We start from the raw sequence: 24,677 nt of genomic DNA, 5'->3' as shown, positions 1-24,677 counted from the left end.
GTAGGACTAGGACCAGGTACTTACAGGTAGATACTGGACATACAGGTAGGGCTAGGACCAGGTACTTACAGGTAGATACTGGATATAGAGGTAGGGCTAGGACCAGGTACTTACAGGTAGATACTGGACATAGAGGTAGGGCTAGGACCAGGTACTTACAGGTAGATACTGGATATACAGGTAGGGCTAGGACCAGGTACTTACAGGTAGATACTGGACATAGAGGTAGGGCTAGGACCAGGTACTTACAGGTAGATACTGGACATACAGGTAGGGCTAGGACCAGGTACTTACAGGTAGATACTGGATATAGAGGTAGGGCTAGGACCAGGTACTTACAGGTAGATACTGGATATAGAGGTAGGGCTAGGACCAGGTACTTACAGGTAGATACTGGATATAGAGGTAGGGCTAGGACCAGGTACTTACAGGTAGATACTGGACATACAGGTAGGGCTAAGACCAGGTACTTACAGGTAGATACTGGACATACAGGTAGGGCTAAGACCAGGTACTTACAGGTAGATACTGGATATACAGGTAGGGCTAAGACCAGGTACTTACAGGTAGATACTGGATATAGAGGTAGGGCTAGGACCAGGTATTTACAGGTAGATACTGGATATAGAGGTAGGGCTAGGACCAGGTACTCACAGGTAGATACTGGATATAGAGGTAGGGCTAGGACCAGGTACTTACAGGTAGATACTGGATATAGAGGTAGGGCTAGGACCAGGTATTCACAGGTAGATACTGGATATAGAGGTAGGGCTAGGACCAGGTACTTACAGGTAGATACTGGACATACAGGTAGGGCTAGGACCAGGTACTTACAGGTAGATACTGGACATACAGGTAGGGCTAGGACCAGGTACTTACAGGTAGATACTGGATATACAGGTAGGGCTAGGACCAGGTACTTACAGGTAGATACTGGATATAGAGGTAGGGCTAGGACCAGGTACTTACAGGTAGATACTGGATATAGAGTTCGGACTAACACCAGGTACTTACAGGTAGATACTGGACATACAGGTAGGGCTAGGACCAGGTACTTACAGGTAGATACTGGACATAGAGGTAGGGCTAGGACCAGGTACTTACAGGTAGATACTGGACATACAGGTAGGGCTAGGACCAGGTACTTACAGATAGATACTGGACATAGAGGTAGGGCTAATACCAGGTACTTACAGGTAGATACTGGACATAGAGGTAGGGCTAGGACCAGGTACTTACAGGTAGATACTGGACATAGAGGTAGGGCTAATACCAGGTACTTACAGGTAGATACTGGACATACAGGTAGGGCTAATACCAGGTACTTATAGGTAGATACTGGATATAGAGGTAGGGCTAGGACCAGGTACTTACAGGTAGATACTGGACATACAGGTAGGGCTAATACCAGGTACTTACAGGTAGATACTGGACATAGAGGTAGGGCTAATACCAGGTACTTACAGGTAGATACTGGATATAGAGGTAGGGCTAGGACCAGGTACTTACAGGTAGATACTGGCCATAGAGGTAGGGCTAGGACCAGGTACTTACAGGTAGATACTGGATATAGAGGTAGGGCTAAGACCAGGTACTTACAGGTAGATACTGGATATAGAGGTAGGGCTAATACCAGGTACTTACAGGTAGATACTGGATATAGAGGTAGGGCTAAGACCAGGTACTTACAGGTAGATACTGGATATAGAGGTAGGACTAAGACCAGGTACTTAAAGGTAGATACTGGATATAGAGGTAGGGCTAAGACCAGGTACTTACAGGTACATACTGGACATACAGGTAGGGCTAAGACCAGGTACTTACAGGTAGATACTGGATATAGAGGTAGGGCTAGGACCAGGTACTTACAGGTAGATACTGGATATAGAGGTAGGGCTAGGACCAGGTACTTACAGGTAGATACTGGACATACAGGTAGGGCTAGGACCAGGTACTTACAGGTAGATACTGGACATAGAGGTAGGGCTAATACCAGGTACTTACAGGTAGATACTGGACATAGAGGTAGGGCTAGGACCAGGTACTTACAGGTAGATACTGGACATAGAGGTAGGGCTAATACCAGGTACTTACAGGTAGATACTGGACATACAGGTAGGGCTAATACCAGGTACTTATAGGTAGATACTGGATATAGAGGTAGGGCTAGGACCAGGTACTTACAGGTAGATACTGGACATACAGGTAGGGCTAATACCAGGTACTTACAGGTAGATACTGGACATAGAGGTAGGGCTAATACCAGGTACTTACAGGTAGATACTGGACATAGAGGTAGGGATAATACCAGGTACTTACAGGTAGATACTGGATATAGAGGTAGGGCTAGGACCAGGTACTTAGAGGTAGATACTGGATATAGAGGTAGGGCTAAGACCAGGTACTTACAGGTAGATACTGGATATAGAGGTAGGGCTAAGACCAGGTACTTACAGGTAGATACTGGACATACAGGTAGGGCTAGGACCAGGTACTTACAGGTAGATACTGGATATAGAGGTAGGGCTAGGACCAGGTACTTACAGGTAGATACTGGACATACAGGTAGGGCTAGGACCAGGTACTTACAGGTAGATACTGGACATAGAGGTAGGGCTAGGACCAGGTACTTACAGGTAGATACTGGACATAGAGGTAGGGCTAGGACCAGGTACTTACAGGTAGATACTGGATATAGAGGTAGGGCTAGGACCAGGTACTTACAGGTAGATACTGGATATAGAGGTAGGGCTAGGACCAGGTACTTACAGGTAGATCCTGGATATAGAGGTAGGGCTAGGACCAGGTACTTACAGGTAGATACTGGACATACAGGTAGGGCTAAGACCAGGTACTTACAGGTAGATACTGGACATACAGGTAGGGCTAAGACCAGGTACTTACAGGTAGATACTGGATATACAGGTAGGGCTAAGACCAGGTACTTACAGGTAGATACTGGATATAGAGGTAGGGCTAGGACCAGGTATTTACAGGTAGATACTGGATATAGAGGTAGGGCTAGGACCAGGTACTCACAGGTAGATACTGGATATAGAGGTAGGGCTAGGACCAGGTACTTACAGGTAGATACTGGATATAGAGGTAGGGCTAGGACCAGGTACTCACAGGTAGATACTGGATATAGAGGTAGGGCTAGGACCAGGTACTTACAGGTAGATACTGGACATACAGGTAGGGCTAGGACCAGGTACTTACAGGTAGATACTGGACATACAGGTAGGGCTAGGACCAGGTACTTAAGGGTAGATACTGGATATAGAGGTAGGGCTAGGACCAGGTACTTACAGGTAGATACTGGATATAGAGGTAGGGCTAGGACCAGGTACTTACAGGTAGATACTGGATATAGAGTTCGGACTAACACCAGGTACTTACAGGTAGATACTGGACATACAGGTAGGGCTAGGACCAGGTACTTACAGGTAGATACTGGACATAGAGGTAGGGCTAGGACCAGGTACTTACAGGTAGATACTGGACATACAGGTAGGGCTAGGACCAGGTACTTACAGGTAGATACTGGACATAGAGGTAGGGCTAATACCAGGTACTTACAGGTAGATACTGGACATAGAGGTAGGGCTAGGACCAGGTACTTACAGGTAGATACTGGACATACAGGTAGGGCTAATACCAGGTACTTACAGGTAGATACTGGACATACAGGTAGGGCTAATACAAGGTACTTACAGGTAGATACTGGATATAGAGGTAGGGCTAGGACCAGGTACTTACAGGTAGATACTGGACATACAGGTAGGGCTAATACCAGGTACTTACAGGTAGATACTGGACATAGAGGTAGGGCTAATACCAGGTACTTACAGGTAGATACTGGATATAGAGGTAGGGCTAAGACCAGGTACTTACAGGTAGATACTGGATATAGAGGTAGGGCTAATACCAGGTACTTACAGGTAGATACTGGATATAGAGGTAGGGCTAAGACCAGGTACTTACAGGTAGATACTGGATATAGAGGTAGGACTAAGACCAGGTACTTACAGGTAGATACTGGATATAGAGGTAGGGCTAAGACCAGGTACTTACAGGTAGATACTGGACATACAGGTAGGGCTAAGACCAGGTACTTACAGGTAGATACTGGATATAGAGGTAGGACTAAGACCAGGTACTTACAGGTAGATACTGGACATACAGGTAGGGCTAAGACCAGGTACTTACAGGTAGATACTGGACATACAGGTAGGACTAAGACCAGGTACTTACAGGTAGATATTGGACATAGGTGTAGGACTAAGACCAGGTACTTACAGGTAGATACTGGACATACAGGTAGGGCTAAGACCAGGTACTTACAGGTAGATACTGGATATAGAGGTAGGGCTAGGACCAGGTATTTACAGGTAGATACTGGACATAGAGGTAGGGCTAGGACCAGGTACTTACAGGTAGATACTGGACATACAGGTAGGGCTAGGACCAGGTACTTACAGGTAGATACTGGACATAGAGGTAGGGCTAGGACCAGGTACTTACAGGTAGATACTGGACATACAGGTAGGGCTAGGACCAGGTACTTACAGGTAGATACTGGACATAGAGGTAGGGCTAGGACCAGGTACTTACAGGTAGATACTGGATATAGAGGTAGGGCTAGGACCAGGTACTTACAGGTAGATACTGGATATAGAGGTAGGACTAAGACCAGGTACTTACAGGTAGATACTGGACATAGAGGTAGGGCTAAGACCAGGTACTTACAGGTAGATACTGGACATACAGGTAGGACTAAGACCAGGTACTTACAGGTAGATATTGGACGTAGAGGTAGGACTAAGACCAGGTACTTACAGGTAGATACTGGACATACAGGTAGGGCTAAGACCAGGTACTTACAGGTAGATACTGGATATAGAGGTAGGGCTAGGACCAGGTACTTACAGGTAGATACTGGATATAGAGGTAGGGCTAAGACCAGGTACTTACAGGTAGATACTGGACATAGAGGTAGGGCTAAGACCAGGTACTTACAGGTAGATACTGGACATAGAGGTAGGGCTAGGACAAGGTACTTACAGGTAGATACTGGACATAGAGGTAGGGCTAGGACCAGGTACTTACAGGTAGATACTGGACATAGAGGTAGGGCTAAGACCAGGTACTTACAGGTAGATACTGGATATAGAGGTAGGGCTAGGACCAGGTACTTACAGGTAGATACTGGATATAGAGGTAGGGCTAAGACCAGGTACTTACAGGTAGATACTGGATATAGAGGTAGGGCTACGACCAGGTACTTACAGGTAGATACTGGACATACAGGTAGGGCTAGGACCAGGTACTTACAGGTAGATACTGGACATACAGGTAGGGCTAGGACCAGGTACTTACAGGTAGATCCTGGATATAGAGGTAGGGCTAGGACCAGGTACTTACAGGTTGATACTGGACATACAGGTAGGGCTAGGACCAGGTACTTACAGGTAGATACTGGACATACAGGTAGGGCTAGGACCAGGTACTTACAGGTAGATACTGGACATAGAGGTAGGGCTAGGACCAGGTACTTACAGGTAGATACTGGACATACAGGTAGGGCTAAGACCAGGTACTTACAGGTAGATACTGGACATACAGGTAGGACTAAGACCAGGTACTTACAGGTAGATATTGGACATAGGTGTAGGACTAAGACCAGGTACTTACAGGTAGATACTGGACATACAGGTAGGGCTAAGACCAGGTACTTACAGGTAGATACTGGATATAGAGGTAGGGCTAGGACCAGGTATTTACAGGTAGATACTGGACATAGAGGTAGGGCTAGGACCAGGTACTTACAGGTAGATACTGGACATACAGGTAGGGCTAGGACCAGGTACTTACAGGTAGATACTGGACATAGAGGTAGGGCTAGGACCAGGTACTTACAGGTAGATACTGGACATACAGGTAGGGCTAGGACCAGGTACTTACAGGTAGATACTGGACATAGAGGTAGGGCTAGGACCAGGTACTTACAGGTAGATACTGGATATAGAGGTAGGGCTAGGACCAGGTACTTACAGGTAGATACTGGATATAGAGGTAGGACTAAGACCAGGTACTTACAGGTAGATACTGGACATAGAGGTAGGGCTAAGACCAGGTACTTACAGGTAGATACTGGACATACAGGTAGGACTAAGACCAGGTACTTACAGGTAGATATTGGACGTAGAGGTAGGACTAAGACCAGGTACTTACAGGTAGATACTGGACATACAGGTAGGGCTAAGACCAGGTACTTACAGGTAGATACTGGATATAGAGGTAGGGCTAGGACCAGGTACTTACAGGTAGATACTGGATATAGAGGTAGGGCTAAGACCAGGTACTTACAGGTAGATACTGGACATAGAGGTAGGGCTAAGACCAGGTACTTACAGGTAGATACTGGACATAGAGGTAGGGCTAGGACAAGGTACTTACAGGTAGATACTGGACATAGAGGTAGGGCTAGGACCAGGTACTTACAGGTAGATACTGGACATAGAGGTAGGGCTAAGACCAGGTACTTACAGGTAGATACTGGATATAGAGGTAGGGCTAGGACCAGGTACTTACAGGTAGATACTGGATATAGAGGTAGGGCTAAGACCAGGTACTTACAGGTAGATACTGGATATAGAGGTAGGGCTACGACCAGGTACTTACAGGTAGATACTGGACATACAGGTAGGGCTAGGACCAGGTACTTACAGGTAGATACTGGACATACAGGTAGGGCTAGGACCAGGTACTTACAGGTAGATCCTGGATATAGAGGTAGGGCTAGGACCAGGTACTTACAGGTTGATACTGGACATACAGGTAGGGCTAGGACCAGGTACTTACAGGTAGATACTGGACATACAGGTAGGGCTAGGACCAGGTACTTACAGGTAGATACTGGACATAGAGGTAGGGCTAGGACCAGGTACTTACAGGTAGATACTGGATATAGAGGTAGGGCTAGGACCAGGTACTTACAGGTAGATACTGGACATAGAGGTAGGGCTAATACCAGGTACTTACAGGTAGATACTGGATATAGAGGTAGGGCTAGGACCAGGTACTTACAGGTAGATACTTGATATAGAGGTAGGGCTAATACCAGGTACTTACAGGTAGATACTGGATATAGAGGTAGGGCTAGGACCAGGTACTTACAGGTAGATACTGGACATACAGGTAGGGCTAATACCAGGTACTTACAGGTAGATACTGGACATAGAGGTAGGGCTAATACCAGGTACTTACAGGTAGATACTGGATATAGAGGTAGGGCTAGGACCAGGTACTTACAGGTAGATACTGGATATAGAGGTAGGGCTAGGACCAGGTACTTACAGGTAGATACTGGATATAGAGGTAAGGCTAAGACCAGGTACTTACAGGTAGATACTGGATATAGAGGTAGGGCTAATACCAGGTACTTACAGGTAGATACTGGATATAGAGGTAGGGCTAAGACCAGGTACTTACAGGTAGATACTGGATATAGAGGTAGGACTAAGACCAGGTACTTACAGGTAGATACTGGATATAGAGGTAGGGCTAAGACCACGTACTTACAGGTAGATACTGGACATACAGGTAGGGCTAAGACCAGGTACTTACAGGTAGATACTGGATACAGAGGTAGGGCTAGGACCAGGTACTTACAGGTAGATACTGGATATAGAGGTAGGGCTAGGACCAGGTACTTACAGGTAGATACTGGACATACAGGTAGGGCTAAGACCAGGTACTTACAGGTAGATACTGGACATACAGGTAGGGCTAAGACCAGGTACTTACAGGTAGATACTGGATATAGAGGTAGGGCTAGGACCAGGTACTTACAGGTAGATACTGGATATAGAGGTAGGGCTAGGACCAGGTACTTACAGGTAGATACTGGATATAGAGGTAGGACTAAGACCAGGTACTTACAGGTAGATACTGGACATACAGGTAGGGCTAAGACCAGGTACTTACAGGTAGATACTGGACATACAGGTAGGACTAAGACCAGGTACTTACAGGTAGATATTGGACATAGGGGTAGGACTAAGACCAGGTACTTACAGGTAGATACTGGACATACAGGTAGGGCTAAGACCAGGTACTTACAGGTAGATACTGGATATAGAGGTAGGGCTAGGACCAGGTATTTACAGGTAGATACTGGACATAGATGTAGGGCTAGGACCAGGTACTTACAGGTAGATACTGGACATACAGGTAGGGCTAGGACCAGGTACTTACAGGTAGATACTGGACATAGAGGTAGGGCTAGGACCAGGTACTTACAGGTAGATACTGGATATAGAGGTAGGGCTAGGACCAGGTACTTACAGGTAGATACTGGATATAGAGGTAGGACTAAGACCAGGTACTTACAGGTAGATACTGGACATAGAGGTAGGGCTAAGACCAGGTACTTACAGGTAGATACTGGACATACAGGTAGGACTAAGACCAGGTACTTACAGGTAGATATTGGACGTAGAGGTAGGACTAAGACCAGGTACTTACTGGTAGATACTGGACATACAGGTAGGGCTAAGACCAGGTACTTACAGGTAGATACTGGATATAGAGGTAGGGCTAGGACCAGGTACTTACAGGTAGATACTGGATATAGAGGTAGGGCTAAGACCAGGTACTTACAGGTAGATACTGGACATAGAGGTAGGGCTAGGACCAGGTACTTACAGGTAGATACTGGACATAGAGGTAGGGCTAGGACAAGGTACTTACAGGTAGATACTGGACATAGAGGTAGGGCTAGGACCAGGTACTTACAGGTAGATACTGGACATAGAGGTAGGGCTAAGACCAGGTACTTACAGGTAGATACTGGATATAGAGGTAGGGCTAGGACCAGGTACTTACAGGTAGATACTGGATATAGAGGTAGGACTAAGACCAGGTACTTACAGGTAGATACTGGATATAGAGGTAGGGCTACGACCAGGTACTTACAGGTAGATACTGGACATACAGGTAGGGCTAGGACCAGGTACTTACAGGTAGATACTGGACATACAGGTAGGGCTAGGACCAGGTACTTACAGGTAGATCCTGGATATAGAGGTAGGGCTAGGACCAGGTACTTACAGGTTGATACTGGACATACAGGTAGGGCTAGGACCAGGTACTTACAGGTAGATACTGGACATACAGGTAGGGCTAGGACCAGGTACTTACAGGTAGATACTGGACATAGAGGTAGGGCTAGGACAGGTACTTACAGGTAGATACTGGATATAGAGGTAGGGCTAGGACCAGGTACTTACAGGTAGATACTGGACATAGAGGTAGGGCTAATACCAGGTACTTACAGGTAGATACTGGATATAGAGGTAGGGCTAGGACCAGGTACTTACAGGTAGATACTTGATATAGAGGTAGGGCTAATACCAGGTACTTACAGGTAGATACTGGATATAGAGGTAGGGCTAGGACCAGGTACTTACAGGTAGATACTGGACATACAGGTAGGGCTAATACCAGGTACTTACAGGTAGATACTGGACATAGAGGTAGGGCTAATACCAGGTACTTACAGGTAGATACTGGATATAGAGGTAGGGCTAGGACCAGGTACTTACAGGTAGATACTGGATATAGAGGTAGGGCTAGGACCAGGTACTTACAGGTAGATACTGGATATAGAGGTAAGGCTAAGACCAGGTACTTACAGGTAGATACTGGATATAGAGGTAGGGCTAATACCAGGTACTTACAGGTCGATACTGGATATAGAGGTAGGGCTAAGACCAGGTACTTACAGGTAGATACTGGATATAGAGGTAGGACCAAGACCAGGTACTTACAGGTAGATACTGGATATAGAGGTAGGGCTAAGACCACGTACTTACAGGTAGATACTGGATATACAGGTAGGGCTAAGACCAGGTACTTACAGGTAGATACTGGATACAGAGGTAGGGCTAGGACCAGGTACTTACAGGTAGATACTGGATATAGAGGTAGGGCTAGGACCAGGTACTTACAGGTAGATACTGGATATAGAGGTAGGGCTAGGACCAGGTACTTACAGGTAGATACTGGACATACAGGTAGGGCTAAGACCAGGTACTTACAGGTAGATACTGGACATACAGGTAGGACTAAGACCAGGTACTTACAGGTAGATATTGGACATAGAGGTAGGACTAAGACCAGGTACTTACAGGTAGATACTGGACATACAGGTAGGGCTAAGACCAGGTACTTACAGGTAGATACTGGATATAGAGGTAGGGCTAGGACCAGGTATTTACAGGTAGATACTGGACATAGAGGTAGGGCTAGGACCAGGTACTTACAGGTAGATACTGGACATACAGGTAGGGCTAGGACCAGGTACTTACAGGTAGATACTGGACATAGAGGTAGGGCTAGGACCAGGTACTTACAGGTAGATACTGGATATAGAGGTAGGGCTAGGACCAGGTACTTACAGGTAGATACTGGACATAGAGGTAGGGCTAGGACCAGGTACTTACAGGTATATACTGGATATAGAGGTAGGGCTAGGACCAGGTACTTACAGGTAGATACTGGACATAGAGGTAGGGCTAATACCAGGTACTTACAGGTAGATACTGGATATAGAGGTAGGGCTAGGACCAGGTACTTACAGGTAGATACTGGATATAGAGGTAGGGCTAGGACCAGGTACTTACAGGTAGATACTGGATATAGAGGTAGGGCTAGGACCAGGTACTTACAGGTAGATACTGGATATAGAGGTAGGGCTAGGACCAGGTACTTACAGGTAGATACTGGATATAGAGGTAGGACTAAGACCAGGTACTTACAGGTAGATACTGGACATACAGGTAGGGCTAAGACCAGGTACTTACAGGTAGATACTGGACATACAGGTAGGACTAAGACCAGGTACTTACAGGTAGATATTGGACGTAGAGGTAGGACTAAGACCAGGTACTTACAGGTAGATACTGGACATACAGGTAGGGCTAAGACCAGGTACTTACAGGTAGATACTGGATATAGAGGTAGGGCTAGGACCAGGTACTTACAGGTAGATACTGGATATAGAGGTAGGGCTAAGACCAGGTACTTACAGGTAGATACTGGACATAGAGGTAGGGCTAAGACCAGGTACTTACAGGTAGATACTGGACATAGAGGTAGGGCTAGGACCAGGTACTTACAGGTAGATACTGGACATAGAGGTAGGGCTAGGACCAGGTACTTACAGGTAGATACTGGACATAGAGGTAGGGCTAAGACCAGGTACTTACAGGTAGATACTGGATATAGAGGTAGGGCTAGGACCAGGTACTTACAGGTAGATACTGGATATAGAGGTAGGACTAAGACCAGGTACTTACAGGTAGATACTGGATATAGAGGTAGGGCTACGACCAGGTACTTACAGGTAGATACTGGACATTCAGGTAGGGCTAGGACCAGGTACTTACAGGTAGATCCTGGATATAGAGGTAGGGCTAGGACCAGGTACTTACAGGTTGATACTTGACATACAGGTAGGGCTAGGACCAGGTACTTACAGGTAGATACTGGACATACAGGTAGGGCTAGGACCAGGTACTTACAGGTAGATACTGGACATAGAGGTAGGGCTAGGACCAGGTACTTACAGGTAGATACTGGATATAGAGGTAGGGCTAGGACCAGGTACTTACAGGTAGATACTGGACATAGAGGTAGGGCTAGGACCAGGTACTTACAGGTAGATACTGGACATAGAGGTAGGGCTAATACCAGGTACTTACAGGTAGATACTGGATATAGAGGTAGGGCTAGGACCAGGTACTTACAGGTAGATACTGGATATAGAGGTAGGACTAAGACCAGGTACTTACAGGTAGATACTGGATATAGAGGTAGGGCTACGACCAGGTACTTACAGGTAGATACTGGACATTCAGGTAGGGCTAGGACCAGGTACTTACAGGTAGATACTGGATATAGAGGTAGGGCTAAGACCAGGTACTTACAGGTAGATACTGGATATAGAGGTAGGACTAAGACCAGGTACTTACAGGTAGATACTGGATATAGAGGTAGGGCTAAGACCAGGTACTTACAGGTAGATACTGGACATACAGGTAGGGCTAAGACCAGGTACTTACAGGTAGATACTGGATACAGAGGTAGGGCTAAGACCAGGTACTTACAGGTAGATACTGGACATACAGGTAGGGCTAAGACCAGGTACTTACAGGTAGATACTGGATATAGAGGTAGGGCTAGGACCAGGTACTTAAAGGTAGATACTGGATATAGAGGTAGGACTAAGACCAGGTACTTACAGGTAGATACTGGACATACAGGTAGGGCTAAGACCAGGTACTTACAGGTAGATACTGGACATACAGGTAGGACTAAGACCAGGTACTTACAGGTAGATATTGGACATAGAGGTAGGGCTAGGACCAGGTACTTACAGGTAGATACTGGATATAGAGGTAGGGCTAGGACCAGGTACTTACAGGTAGATACTGGACATAGAGGTAGGGCTAGGACCAGGTACTTACAGGTAGATACTGGACATAGAGGTAGGGCTAGGACCAGGTACTTACAGGTAGATACTGGACATAGAGGTAGGGCTAAGACCAGGTACTTACAGGTAGATACTGGATATAGAGGTAGGGCTAGGACCAGGTACTTACAGGTAGATACTGGACATAGAGGTAGGGCTAAGACCAGGTACTTACAGGTAGATACTGGATATAGAGGTAGGGCTAGGACCAGGTACTTACAGGTACATACTGGATATAGAGGTAGGACTAAGACCAGGTACTTACAGGTAGATACTGGATATAGAGGTAGGGCTACGACCAGGTACTTACAGGTAGATACTGGACATACAGGTAGGGCTAGGACCAGGTACTTACAGGTAGATACTGGACATACAGGTAGGGCTAGGACCAGGTACTTACAGGTAGATCCTGGATATAGAGGTAGGGCTAGGACCAGGTACTTACAGGTAGATACTGGACATACAGGTAGGGCTAGGACCAGGTACTTACAGGTAGATACTGGACATACAGGTAGGGCTAGGACCAGGTACTTACAGGTAGATACTGGACATACAGGTAGGGCTAGGACCAGGTACTTACCGGTAGATACTGGACATACAGGTAGGGCTCGGACCAGGTACTTACAGGTAGATACTGGATATAGAGGTAGGGCTAAGACCAGGTACTTACAGGTAGATACTGGATATAGAGGTAGGACTAGGACCAGGTACTTACAGGTAGATACTGGATATAGAGGTAGGGCTAGGACCAGGTACTTACAGGTAGATACTGGACATACAGGTAGGGCTAAGACCAGGTACTTACAGGTAGATACTGGATATAGAGGTAGGGCTAAGACCAGGTACTTACAGGTAGATACTGGATATAGAGGTAGGGCTAAGACCAGGTACTTACAGGTAGATACTGGACATACAGGTAGGACTAAGACCAGGTACTTACAGGTAGATACTGGACATAGAGGTAGGGCTAGGACCAGGTACTTACAGGTAGATACTGGATATAGAGGTAGGGCTAGGACCAGGTACTTACAGGTAGATACTGGATATAGAGGTAGGACTAAGACCAGGTACTTACAGGTAGATACTGGATATAGAGGTAGGGCTAGGACCAGGTACTTACAGGTAGATACTGGATATAGAGGTAGGGCTAGGACCAGGTACTTACAGGTAGATACTGGACATACAGGTAGGGCTAGGACCAGGTACTTACAGGTAGATACTGGATATAGAGGTAGGGCTAGGACCAGGTACTTACAGGTAGATACTGGATATAGAGGTAGGGCTAAGACCAGGTACTTACAGGTAGATACTGGACATACAGGTAGGGCTAAGACCAGGTACTTACAGGTAGATACTGGACATACAGGTAGGGCTAGGACCAGGTACTTACAGGTAGATACTGGACATACAGGTAGGACTAGGACCAGGTACTTACAGGTAGATACTGGATATAGAGGTAGGGCTAGGACCAGGTACTTACAGGTAGATACTGGACATAGAGGTAGGGCTAGGACCAGGTACTTACAGGTAGATACTGGATATACAGGTAGGGCTTGGACCAGGTACTTACAGGTAGATACTGGACATAGAGGTAGGGCTAAGACCAGGTACTTACAGGTAGATACTGGATATACAGGTAGGGCTAGGACCAGGTACTTACAGGTAGATACTGGACTCATTCCCCCTGATGTCAGGCGACTGGAGCTTCTGGACCAGAATGACTATGATCCCAACAAACAGGACGAAGTTGATCTAGAGAAGCACATAGCAAGGAGAAGGATGATTATAGTTATTATATTACTGTTATCATCATTACTTTTCAAGTTTTAACACAAGAATACACACCAAAACTCAATCAACAAAAATGCAATACATCTAAGACCGGTCAGACCAAGTTGTAATAATGTGTAATAATATATAATAGATTCTCTATTTAATTTTATTTCACCTTTATTTAACTAGGCAAGTCAGTTAAGAACACGCAAAAGACCTCCTGCGGGGACGGGGCTGGGATTAAAAATAAAAATATAGGACAAAACACACATCACGACAAGAGAGACACCACAACACTACATACAGAGATACCTAAGACAACAACATAGCATGCAGCAACACATGACAACACAGCATGACAACAACATGGTAATAGTGTGATAATTGAGAAATGGCTACTCCCTATATAGTGCACTACTTTTCAAATAAAATGTTATTTGTCACATGTGCCGAATACAACAGGTGCAGACCTTACCACAATGCTTACTTACAAGCCTTTAATCAACAATGCAGTTTTACGAAAAACTAATTAAATGTACTAAATAAACTAAAGTTAAAAAAAATACAATAAAATAACAATAACAAGGCCATATACAGGGGGTATCTGTCACGCCCTGGCCTTATTATTCTTTGTTTTCTTTATTATTGTAGTTAGGTCAGGGTGTGACATGGGGAATGTTTATGTTTTGTTGTTTTGGGTGTTTATTTGGTAAAGGGGTTAATGGGTGTAGTGTATGGTTTTGTGTTGAGTGTAGATGTTTAGCATTGTCTATGGTGGTTAGTATTCTAGGAGAGTCTATGGTTACCTGAATGAGTTCCCAATTAGAGACAGCTGATTTCGGTTGTCTCTGATTGGGAGCCTTATTTTAGGGTAGCCATAGGCTCTCATGGGTGGTGGGTAATTGTCTATGTCAGAACGTTTGTAGCCTGTCTGTCTATGCACAACGTTTGTAGCTTCACGGTCGTTTTGTTATTTTGTATAGTTTGTATTAAGTGTTCGTCTTTCATTTAAATAAATTCATTATGACTTCATACCTTGACGCGTATTGGTCCGACCCATGCTTCTCCTCTTCAGACGAAGAGGAGGAGAACGATCGTGACAGTATCGGTACAGAGTCAATGTGGAGGCTATATACAGGAGGTACCGGTACAGAGTCAATGTGGAGGCTATATACAGGGGGTACCGGTACAGAGTCAATGTGGAGACTATATACAGGGGGTACCGGTACAGAGTCAATGTGGAGGCTATATACAGGGGTGTTACGGTACAGAGTCAATGTGGAGGCTATATACAGGGGGTACCGGTACGGAGTCAATGTGGAGGCTATATACAGGGGGTACCGGTACAGAGTGAATGTGGAGGCTATATACAGGGGGTACTGGTACAGAGTCAATGTGGAGGCTATATACAGGGGGTACCGGTACAGAGTCAATGTGGAGGCTATATACAGGGGGTACCGGTACAGAGTCAATGTGGAGGCTATATACAGGGTGTACCGGTACAGAGTCAATGTGGAGGCTATATACAGGGTGTTACGGTACAGAGTCAATGTGGAGGCTATATACAGGGTGTTACGGTACAGAGTCAATGTGGAGGCTATATACAGGGGGTACCGGTACAGAGTCAATGTGGAGGCTATATACAGGGGGTACCGGTACAGAGTCAATGTGGAGGCTATATACAGGGGGTACCGGTACAGAGTCAATGTGGAGGCTATATACAGGGGGTACCGGTACAGAGTCAATGTGGAGGCTATATACAGGGGGTACCGGTACAGAGTCAATGTGGAGACTATATACAGGGTGTTACGGTACAGAGTCAATGTGGAGGCTATATACAGGGTATTACGGTACAGAGTCAATGTGGAGGCTATATACAGGGGGTACTGGTACAGAGTCAATGTGGAGGCTACATACAGGGTGTTACGGTACAGAGTCAATGTGGAGGCTATATACAGGGGGTACCGGTACAGAGTCAATGTGGAGGCTATATACAGGGGGTACCGGTACCGAGTCAATGTGGAGGCTATATACAGGGGGTACCGGTACAGAGTCAATGTGGAGGCTATATACAGGGGGTACCGGTACAGAGTCAATGTGGAGGCTATATACAGGGGGTACCGGTACAGAGTGAATGTGGAGGCTATATACAGGGGGTACCGGTACAGAGTCAATGTGGAGGCTATATACAGGGGGTACCGGTACTGAGTCAATGTGGAGGCTATATACAGGGGGTACCGGTACAGAGTCAATGTGGAGGCTATATACAGGGGGTACCGGTACAGAGTCAATGTGGAGGCTATATACAGGGGGTACCGGTACCGAGTCAATGTGGAGGCTATATACAGGGGGTACCGGTACGAGTCAATGTGCGAGGCTATATACAGGGGGTACCGGTACAGAAACAATGTGGAGGCTATATACAGAGGGTACCAGTACAGAGTCAATGTGGAGGCTATATACAGGGGGTACCAGTACAGAGTCAATGTGGAGGTTATATACAGGGTGTTACGGTACAGAGTCAATGTGGAGGCTATATACAGGGGGTACCGGTACAGAGTCAATGTGGAGGCTATATACAGGGGGTACCGGTACAGAGTCAATGTGGAGGCTATATACAGGGGGTACCGGTACAGAGTCAATGTGGAGGCTATATACAGGGGGTACCGGTACAGAGTCAATGTGGAGGCTATATACAGGGGGTACCGGTACAGAGTCAATGTGGAGGCTATATACAGGGGGTACCGGTACAGAGTCAATGTGGAGGCTATATACAGGGGGTACTGGTACAGAGTCAATGTGCGAGGGTACAGATTAGTTGAGGTAATTGAGGTAATATGTACATGTGGTTAGGAGTACATTGACTGTAAGTTGTCCGGGTACCCATTTAATTAGCTGTTTGCTGGGGGGTAGTCACTGTTTAGAAGCTTCTTGGACCTAGACTTGGCGCTCCGGTACCGCTTGCCGTGCGGTAGCAGAGAGAACAGTCTATGACTTGGGTGGCTGGAGTCTTTGACCATTTTTAGGGCCTTCCTAATGACATCATCTGGTATAGAGGTCCTGGATGGCAGGAAGCTTGGCCCTAGTGATGTACTGGGCCATACTCAAACCCTCTGTAGCGCCTTGCGGAGGAAGGCCAAACAGTTGAGATACCAAGCGGTGATGCAGCCAGTCAGGATGCTCTCGATGGTGCAGCTATAGAACTTTTTGAGGATCTGAGGACCCATGCCAAATCTTTTCAGCCTCCTGAGGGGGAGGAGGCGTTGTCGTGCCTTCTTCACGACTGTCTTGGTGTGTATGGACAATGTTAATTTCTTAGTGATGTTTGAATTTGTAAAAAAACAAAAACAATGTTACCTTTAACTGGGCAAGTCAGTTAAGAACAAATTCTTATTTACAATGACGGCATACACCGGCCAAACCCGGACGACGCTGGGCCAAATGTGCGCCACCCTATGGGACTCCCAATCACAGCCGGTTGTGATACAGCCTGGATTTGAACCAGGGTGTCTGTAGTGACTCCTCTAGCACTGAGGTGCAGTGCCATAGACCACTCGGGAGCCCCGAAGAACTTGAATCTCTCGATCCGATCCACCACAGCCTCGTCAATGTGAATGAGGTTCGGCCCTCCTGTTCCTGTAGTCCACAATCAGCTCCCTTGTCTTGCTGACGTTGAGGGAGAGGTTGTTGTCCTGGAACCACACTGCCAGGTCTCTGACCTCCCCACAGGCTGTCTCATCGTTGTCAGGTCTCTGACCTCCTCCCTATAGGCTGTCTCATCGTTGTCAGGTCTCTGACCTCCTCCCTACAGGCTGTCTCATCGTTGTCAGGTCTCTGACCTCCTCCCTACAGGCTGTCTCATCGTTGTCAGGTCTATGACCTCCTCCCTACGGGCTCTCATCGTCATTGGTTATCAGGTCTCCCACCGTTATATAATAGCTCTCTAAGGTCTAAGAGGAAAAACGACATTTCACCTTGTGTATTCTACTATTACCACTTTCAAGAGGAGGAAGTTGAAAGCCTGACTGAGTTCCTTGAACTCAGCGCCCCCCCCCCCCCCCCCCCCCCCCTGCCGACCCTTTGACCCAGAGTTTATAGAACCACTGGTCTGGGATATAGGGTTCCATTTGGGGTCAGCCTTGATAAAGTTCCACCCACCATGATGGAGACGACCGTCGGTCCCTTGATCACCCACCAGAGGGCAGTGGTGTTGTTGGTATCCCAGCAACTACAGGGTACAGGAAAAGAGACAGCAGGGGGTGAGAGTGAAATTGTCCCAAAAGGCAACCTATGCCCTTTATAGTGCGTATGACCAGGGCCAATAGGGGATAGGGCACTATATAGGGGATAGGGCACTATATAGGGGATAGGGCACTATATAGGGGATAGGGCACTATATAGGGGATAGGGCGCCGTTTGGGACACATGTATTATTATGCATATTATAAGGATCTAAACTATGACATCACATCAGCGATAATAAATAAATATATTAGGCTGTGGTTTGATATAGCATTCACCTGGTGCAGGCTAAAGGAATTACATTAAAAAACATTCACCTGGTACAGGCTAAAGGAATTACATTAAAATACCTTCACCTGGTACAGGCTAAAGGAATTACATTAAAAGACCTTCACCTGGTACAGGCTAAAGGAATTACATTAAAAGGCCTTCACCTGGTACAGGCTAAATGAATTACATTAAAAGGCATTCACCTGGTACAGGCTAAAGGAATTACATTAAAAGGCCTTCACCTGGTACAGGCTAAAGGAATTACATTAAAAGACCTTCACCTGGTACAGGCTAAAGGAATTACATTAAAAGACCTTCACCTGGTACAGGCTAAAGGAATTACATAATAAGGCCTTCACCTGGTACAGGCTAAAGGAATTACATTAAAAGACCTTCACCTGGTTCAGGCTAAAGGAATTACATTAAAAGACCTTCACCTGGTACAGGCTAAAGGAATTACATTAAAAGACCTTCACCTGGTACAGGCTAAAGGAATTACATTAAAAGGCCTTCACCTGGTACAGGCTAAAGGAATTACATTAAAAGGCCTTCACCTGGTACAGGCTAAAGGAATTACATTAAAAGGCCTTCACCTGGTACAGGCTAAAGGAATTACATTAAAAGACCTTCACCTGGTACAGGCTAAAGGAATTACATTAAAAGGCATTCACCTGGTACAGGCTAAAGGAATTACATTAAAAGGCCTTCACCTGGTACAGGCTAAAGGAATTACATTAAAAGACCTTCACCTGGTACAGGCTAAAGGAATTACATTAAAAGACCTTCACCTGGTTCAGGCTAAAGGAATTACATTAAAAGACCTTCACCTGGTACAGGCTAAAGGAATTACATTAAAAGACCTTCACCTGGTACAGGCTAAAGGAATTACATTAAAAGGCCTTCACCTGGTACAGGCTAAATGAATTACATTAAAAGGCATTCACCTGGTACAGGCTAAAGGAATTACATTAAAAGGCCTTCACCTGGTACAGGCTAAAGGAATTACATTAAAAGACCTTCACCTGGTACAGGCTAAAGGAATTACATTAAAAGACCTTCACCTGGTACAGGCTAAAGGAATTACATTAAAAGGCCTTCACCTGGTACAGGCTAAAGGAATTACAATAAAAGGATTGGGAGCAGCATATGCCATGTGCAGACTTTCTTTATTCAAAAGCACAAGGTCACAAGTTTGTTCTGGAGGAATAAACAGTCAATGAATGTGCAGTTTGTTCTGTCTGCTGTAAATATTGAGTCATGTAAAGATGTAGCTGTGGTTTGGACGTACCTTGTGTCGTCAAAGTGAAGCCTCAGAGTAGCCCAGACAGTCACACAAATGGTGGGAGTACCTAAACACACAGACAGAACAGATGAGGAATCTGATCTGAAACCTAAACACACAGACAGAACAGATGAGGAATCTGATCTGAAACCTAAACACACAGACAGAACAGATGAGGAATCTGATCTGAAACCTGAAGACATAGAGAACAGATGAGGAATCTGATCTGAAACCTGAACACATTGATAAGACTTACAAGAGCAAAGGGTCCAGCCAGCAGATAAGGTCCGTGACATTGGGTTCAACCAGCAGATAAGGGACGTGACATTGGGATCAACCAGTAGATAAGGGACATGACATTGGGTTCAACCAGTAGATAAGGGACGTGACATTGGGATCAACCAGTAGATAAGGGACGTGACATTGGGTTCAACCAGCAGATAAGGGACGTGACATTGGGTTCAACCAGCAGATAAGGGACGTGACATTGGGTTCAACCAGCAGATAAGGGACGTGACATTGGGTTCAACCAGTAGATAAGGGACGTGACATTGGGTTCAACCAGCAGATAAGGGACGTGACATTGGGTTCAACCAGCAGATAAGGGACGTGACATTGGGTTCAACCAGCAGATAAGGGACGTGACATTGGGTTCAACCAGCAGATAAGGGACGTGACATTGGGTTCAACCAGCAGATATGGGACGTGACATTGGGTTCTACCAGTAGATAAGGGACGTGACATTGGGTTCAACCAGCAGATAAGGGACGTGACATTGGATTCAACCAGCAGATAAGGGACGTGACATTGGGTTCAACCAGCAGATAAGGGACGTGACATTGGGTTCAACCAGCAGATAAGGGACGTTACATTGGGTTCAACCAGCAGATAAGGGACGTGATATTGGGCTCAACCAGTAGATAAGGGACGTGACATTGGGTTCAACCAGCAGATAAGCAGATAAGGGATGTGAAATTAGGTTCAACCAGTAGATAAGGGACGTGAAATTGGGTTCAACCAGTAGATAAGGGACGTGAAATTGGGTTCAACCAGTAGATAAGGGACGTGACATTGGGTTCAACCAGCAGATAAGCAGATAAGGGATGTGAAATTAGGTTCAACCAGTAGATAAGGGACGTGAAATTGGGTTCAACCAGTAGATAAGGGACGTGAAATTGGGTTCAACCAGTAGATAAGGGACGTGACATTGGGTTCAACCAGTAGATAAGGGACGTGACATTGGGTTCAACCAGTAGATAAGGGACGTGACATTGGGTTCAACCAGCAGATAAGGGACGTGATATTGGGTTCAATCAGTAGATAAGGGACGTGATATTGTGTTCAACCAGCAGATAAGGGACGTGACATTGGGTTCAACCAGCAGATAAGGGACGTGACATTGGGCTCAAGCAGCAGATAAGGGCAGTGACATTGTAAATATTACATTTGGCATTTTAATAATTTAGCAGACGCTGTTATCGAGAGCGACTTACAGGAGCAATTATGGTTAAGTGCCTTGCTCAAGAGCACATCGACAGATTGATCAAACAGTCGGGTCGGGAGTTCAAACCAGCGACCTTTCGGTTGTTGGCCCAACACTCTTAACCGCTAGGCTGCCTGCCACCCTGTAATAATGGACCAGGAACAAAGCCTACCAGGAACCAAAAGCTGTAACAGCCAATATTCTGAAAAACGTAGCTGTGGGCTAGCAGAGATCAAACCCAGTTGGTAGCAATGTATTCTACTCACCCCATCCTACCACGGTGTACCAGTAGAAGTATCGTCTCTCTGGGAAGAAGGTTTGGACCAGCAGGGTGAAGAGGTAGAGGCCTTCGATGAACAGCCAGAAGTAGTTGGACATCACACAGTAGTGGAATAATACCATCACTGTTTTACACTCCACCTAGTGGACACATATAGTATAACACCATCACTCCACCTAATGGACACATATAGTATAACACCACACTCCACCTAGTGGACACATATAGTATAACACCATCACTGTTTTACACTCCACCTAGTGGACACATACAGTATAACACCATCACTGTTTTACACTCCACCTAGTGGACACATATAGTATAACACCATCACTGTTTTACACTCCACCTAGTGGACACATATAGTATAACACCATCACTGTTTTACACTCTACCTAGTGGACACATACAGTATAACACCATCACTGTTTTACACTCCACCTAGTGGACACATACAGTATAACACCATCACTGTTTTACACTCCACCTAGTGGGCACATATAGTATAACACCATCACTGTTTTACACTCCACCTAGTGGACACATATAGTATAACACCATCACTGTTTTACACTCCACCTAGTGGACACATACAGTATAACACCATCACTGTTTTACACTCCACCTAGTGGACACATATAGTATAACACCATCACTGTTTTACACTCCACCTAGTGGACACATATAGTATAACACCATCACTGTTTTACACTCCACCTAGTGGACACATACAGTATAACACCATCACTGCTTTACACTCCACCTAGTGGACTCCACCTAGTGGACACATACAGTATAACACCATCACTGTTTTACACTCTACCTAGTGGACACATATAGTATAACACCATCACTGCTTTACACTCCACCTAGTGGACTCCACCTAGTGGACACATATAGTATAACACCATCACTGTTTTACACTCCACCTAGTGGACTCCACCTAGTGGACACATACAGTATAACACCATCACTGTTTTACACTCTACCTAGTGGACACATACAGTATAACACCATCACTGTTTTACACTCCACCTAGTGGACTCCACCTAGTGGACACATATAGTATAACACCATCACTGTTTTACACTCCACCTAGTGGACTACACCTAGTGGACACATATAGTATGACACCATACTCCACCTAGTGGACACATACAGTATAACACCATCACTGTTTTACACTCCACCTAGTGGACTACACCTAGTGGACACATATAGTATGACACCACACTCCACCTAGTGGACACATATAGTATAACACCATCACTGTTTTACACTCCACCTAGTGGACTACACCTAGTGGACACATATAGTATGACACCATACTCCACCTAGTGGACACATATAGTATTACACCATCACTGTTTTACACTCCACCTAGTGGACTCCACCTAGTGGACACATATAGTATAACACCATCACTGTTTTACACTCCACCTAGTGGACTCCACCTAGTGGACACATATAGTATAACACCATCACTGTTTTACACTCCACCTAGTGGACTCCACCTAGTGGACACATACAGTATAACACCATCACTGTTTTACACTCCACCTAGTGGACACATATAGTATTACACCATCACTGTTTTACACTCCACCTAGTGGACACATATAGTATAACACCATCACTGTTTTACACTCCACCTAGTGGACACATACAGTATAACACCATCACTGTTTTACACTCCACCTAGTGGACACATATAGTATAACACCATCACTGTTTTACACTCCACCTAGTGGACACATATAGTATAATACCATCACTGTTTTACACTCCACCTAGTGGACACATATAGTATGACACCATCACTGTTTTACACTCCACCTAGTGGACTCCACCTAGTGGACACATATAGTATGACACCATCACTGTTTTACACTCCACCTAGTGGATACATATAGTATAACACCACACTCCACCTAGTGGACACATATAGTATAACACCATCACTGTTTTACACTCCACCTAGTGGACACATACAGTATAACACCATCACTGTTTTACACTCCACCTAGTGGACTCCACCTAGTGGACAAATATAGTATAACACCATCACTGTTTTACACTCCACCTAGTGGACACATACAGTATAACACCATCACTGTTTTACACTCCACCTAGTGGACACATACAGTATAACACCATCACTGTTTTACACTCCACCTAGTGGACACATATAGTATAACACCATCACTGTTTTACACTCCACCTAGTGGACTCCACCTAGTGGACACATATAGTATAACACCATCACTGTTTTACACTCCACCTAGTGGACTCCACCTAGTGGACACATATAGTATAACACCATCACTGTTTTACACTCCACCTAGTGGACACATACAGTATAACACCATCACTGTTTTACACTCCACCTAGTGGACACATACAGTATAACACCATCACTGTTTTACACTCCACCTAGTGGACACATATAGTATAACACCATCACTGTTTTACACTCCACCTAGTGGACTCCACCTAGTGGACACATATAGTATAACACCACACTCCACCTAGTGGACACATATAGTATAACACCATCACTGTTTTACACTCCACCTAGTGGACACATACAGTATAACACCATCACTGTTTTACACTCCACCTAGTGGACACATATAGTATAACACCATCACTGTTTTACACTCCACCTAGTGGACACATACAGTATAACACCATCACTGTTTTACACTCCACCTAGTGGACACATATAGTATAACACCATCACTGTTTTACACTCCACCTAGTGGACACATATAGTATAACACCATCACTGTTTTACACTCCACCTAGT

At 45.5% G+C, this 24,677-nt stretch overlaps 1 protein-coding gene across 4 annotated transcripts in view; it reads right to left on the bottom strand.

Annotated features, from left to right (window-relative positions):
• Positions 1 to 24,677, bottom strand: part of adcyap1r1a (adenylate cyclase activating polypeptide 1a (pituitary) receptor type I) — a 132,387-nt gene that overhangs the window by 8,682 nt on the left and 99,028 nt on the right. For all 4 annotated transcript variants that reach the window (XM_055882474.1, XM_055882475.1, XM_055882473.1 and 1 more), the window contains exons 8-11: positions 21,855 to 22,008; positions 20,112 to 20,172; positions 18,470 to 18,539; positions 14,199 to 14,290 (exon numbers count right to left, since the gene is read on the bottom strand). In XM_055882474.1, the coding sequence (XP_055738449.1) occupies positions 14,199 to 14,290; positions 18,470 to 18,539; positions 20,112 to 20,172; positions 21,855 to 22,008 (377 nt within the window). The remainder of the gene's footprint in view (positions 1 to 14,198; positions 14,291 to 18,469; positions 18,540 to 20,111; positions 20,173 to 21,854; positions 22,009 to 24,677) is intronic.

The sequence above is a fragment of the Salvelinus fontinalis genome, chromosome 26, assembly GCF_029448725.1.
Source record: "Salvelinus fontinalis isolate EN_2023a chromosome 26, ASM2944872v1, whole genome shotgun sequence".
Lineage (NCBI taxonomy): Eukaryota > Metazoa > Chordata > Actinopteri > Salmoniformes > Salmonidae > Salvelinus > Salvelinus fontinalis.
The sequence above is the reverse complement of the archived record's forward strand: the minus strand, read 5'-3'. Positions and strand labels throughout refer to the sequence as shown.